The 3,175-nt window shown below is 39.8% G+C and overlaps 1 protein-coding gene across 1 annotated transcript; it reads right to left on the bottom strand.

The window, feature by feature from the left end:
- On the bottom strand, window positions 1-2,677 carry LOC122092433 (phospholipase D alpha 1-like). Its single transcript, XM_042662749.1, has one exon. It carries the CDS (start codon window positions 2,675-2,677, stop codon window positions 176-178), a length of 2,502 nt encoding a protein of 833 aa, XP_042518683.1. The 3' UTR covers window positions 1-175.
- Between the last annotated feature and the right edge of the window lie 498 nt (window positions 2,678-3,175).

The following is a 3,175-nucleotide window of genomic DNA, read 5'->3' as shown; positions in this document are numbered from 1 at the left end:
TCTCATTTCTCAGTGATTGCAACAACTACATGATACAACATGTATACAAAATCAATGAATCAAATTATGTAATGAAGACTACTAATTGTTTCAGTACTTTCTGCAAATTGGAAGGCATATATATTACAATTCATGTACAGGGACAAATGGTTACTACTGTATCTGAACAATCCTATTATGTAGTGAGAATTGAGGGAATTAATCCAGATTTCGTACCAAGAATGCGAGCTTCAGTATCTGGAAAATGATCAAACCCTGGAAGTGTGGTGACTTCTCCATTGCTAGTGACTTGAATTGGGTACCTAAGCAAGTGGCCTGGCAGGTCATGGTCTAGAGAAGACTCTTTAGAGTAAAGATCCCAGTACTTATCAGCGATTTGGTTAACCTTCTGAACACATTCTGAACTCTCAGGATGGAGTAAGTCATTGTCAAGCATTCCAAGATGCTCATACCACAATGACATCCGAAAGCCATGGATCTGACCTCTTGCAGGTTGCTTGGTTGTTAGGTGATGTGGTTGATATGCTCCCATCGCGATCTCAGAGTCCCTACCACCATCCATTGACCTCTGATTGAGATTTGCAGATCCAATTATAATGTATTCATCATCCACTATCATCATCTTTGCATGAACATAAATCATGAAGCGGCGCGCTTCTTGTGCTTTACTATAAAAACTACCTTTCTCTGGTTTCTGAGGAGGTTCATATTCACCATTATACCTCTTCATCTCTCTATTGCCAAGGCAAAAGAATGTCAAGTACTCCCTTGGGTCTGCCTCAAATAGTCCCTTAGCATGGAGGGCCTGAGTGATATCAGTGTACATCATTTCCATTGTCCTCCTCTGCCAATCTAAAATTGGCTGGACAAGATCACTCTCTGGAATACCTTCTGGCCACATAGGGACCACAATATAGGCCACAAACCTCTCCCCTGCTTCAATCTTACTCACAATCTTTAATGAGATCTCTTTTGGAATGAGATGCGAGGCACCGATATCTTCAACCTTGATGTCATGCTCTGGTTTCCAAGAGAATGAGCTTCCTAAGAAATATTGATTTTCAATGTAGATGAAATTCTTTGCTCTTCGAATGGCGTTTATGTAGGCATCCTGAATACTTCGATCGATTATGTTGTTCTTTCCACTTACCAGTCCTGCTCTGGCTGCATCCTTTGGTGTTGCAGGAAAACCAAAAGCAGCTCCTCCATCAATGGATCTAAATAACTGAACATTCCATGTTTCATGATCCTCTGTGAACATAACTGGAGATGGGGTTATAATAATGTCTTCAAGATCCTGGAGCTGAAGAAGAATGTTTTTCCCACCTTGCTTCCACCATCTCTGCTCAAAATTGTATAGAACATCCCAAGCTATGGGTCCTTCTAGACGGCAATGGATATCATGCCAGGGCTCTCTTGGACCACCTTTATGGATTGAAGAACCTTTGAAACTAGGCTGATGAAAATCATCATGGTGAGCTGTGTTCAAGGTCCTGAAAAGGGAATGGAAGGGTGTATCATATCTCCCATTACAAAGATCAATTCCACCAACAAAGCTTACAATCCTTCTCCTCCGCTCCGATGATCTTCTCTTAGGCATCTCACAGTCAACAACCACAATCTTTTGGTGATGAGTAAACATTGTAGAAATCTCAAATCCCTGAACCAAGCTATCCCCAACATCAGGATCACGACCGCACAAAACACAGTGAACATCACTGCCTCGAAAATAATCTTCAGTTTCTGTATCATGGGTATCCATTAAACCATCATTCTTTATCAAATCAATTGAGGTTCTGTCATCCCAAACAAGCAAAAGAACCCTGACACCTTCACTAGCCTTCCTCTTGAGAAGCTCCCCAAGAGTAATGTCTCCTCCATACTTTGGCCTGCTCATGTTACTCTTCAAAAGCTCCCCAAGAGTACTGTGTCCTCCAGACTTTGGCCTGCTCATGTCCCTTACTAAGGAAATCTTAGTATATACAGACCACCCAGCTATATAAATCAAATGTTTTGCATTAGATATAGCATCAAAAATATCTTCCCAGCATCTATTGGGTTCATAGTACTTGCCACCTGAAAGAGTAATTTTGGGGATGAAGTTGTTTGGGATATGTGCATCTTGATAAAGAGTAACTCTGCATCCTTGCCTTTGTGAGAAGAATGTGTAAGGGACACCAGGGAATTTCTGATTTTTAATCCCTCTAGACCAATTGAGTTCCTTAGTAACAGGAAAATATTGTAGCTTTACATGGATCTTTGAATTTCCATAAATAGGTTTATTATATTCATAGAAGATCTCCACCCATCTATCTATTTCTTCCCCACCAATGATTTCCTCAACAGGTACATAAGCCCTTCCTATTACTGTTGCTCCAATGGGATTATCATCTTTAACAGTAAAAACTATATTGGAAGCCATATGAGCACAATAAATGTGAAAAGATTCGAACCATCGAGGATTGACATGCTCGCATTCCAGCATTCGCGTCTGGCCAACTGTAGCTTTTCCTATATCAATTGTTGCATATACTCTGCTAGAACCGTCGCCGAATCCAATACAATTCTCTATCTTTCCCACAAGCTTGCAAATGAAGTTTGGGCCACCTCCCAAGTGCAGCTTATCCACCTCAAAAATGGTGACATGAAGTGTTCCATGGATCAAAATTTTAGCCATCTCTGAACAAAGTTGAATTGAAGAATAGCTCTCTGGTTTAAAAACTAGTTAGATTAAAAACAATGGAGGACTTGATCTGGTTTTCCAATCAAGAAGTGGAGTTGTTAACGAAAGTAGGATATGGTAAGAGGAGTAGGAGAAACCCAAAAAATAATATAATAATTGTTTGTGGAAACACTTTCGTACAAGTTTCTTCCATATTAAGATTATTATTTAGATACAAATGTGTATAATTCGGTGGCAAATGGTAAATTTAAATAGAATAACAAAGAAAGTGGGAACAAGAGCCTCTCCAACTGCCGCATTGCGTGTCACGATTCTCCCAACCGTTGGATGTGCGTTGTTTGTTCTCAAATATAATTCAAGATGGAGGTAGATCAAAGAGAAACATGCCCTCTACTAGTTTTTCTCTTTTCTTCATTTTTTCTTTATATTTTCTATTGAAAGTTGACCCACATAGGCCGAAGCAGAGAGGAATGTTCTTTTTAACTAAGCCAT

The sequence above is a fragment of the Macadamia integrifolia genome, chromosome 10 (genome assembly GCF_013358625.1).
Source record: "Macadamia integrifolia cultivar HAES 741 chromosome 10, SCU_Mint_v3, whole genome shotgun sequence".
Classification (NCBI taxonomy): domain Eukaryota; kingdom Viridiplantae; phylum Streptophyta; class Magnoliopsida; order Proteales; family Proteaceae; genus Macadamia; species Macadamia integrifolia.
Note: the sequence above shows the minus strand (reverse complement) of the source record. Positions and strands in the feature narration are given on the sequence as shown.

Bases quoted from the DNA above. Each gene is read 5' to 3' on its own strand.
- LOC122092433 (XM_042662749.1), bottom strand. From the start codon at position 2,677: ATGGCTAAAATTTTGATCCATGGAACACTTCATGTCACCATTTTTGAG.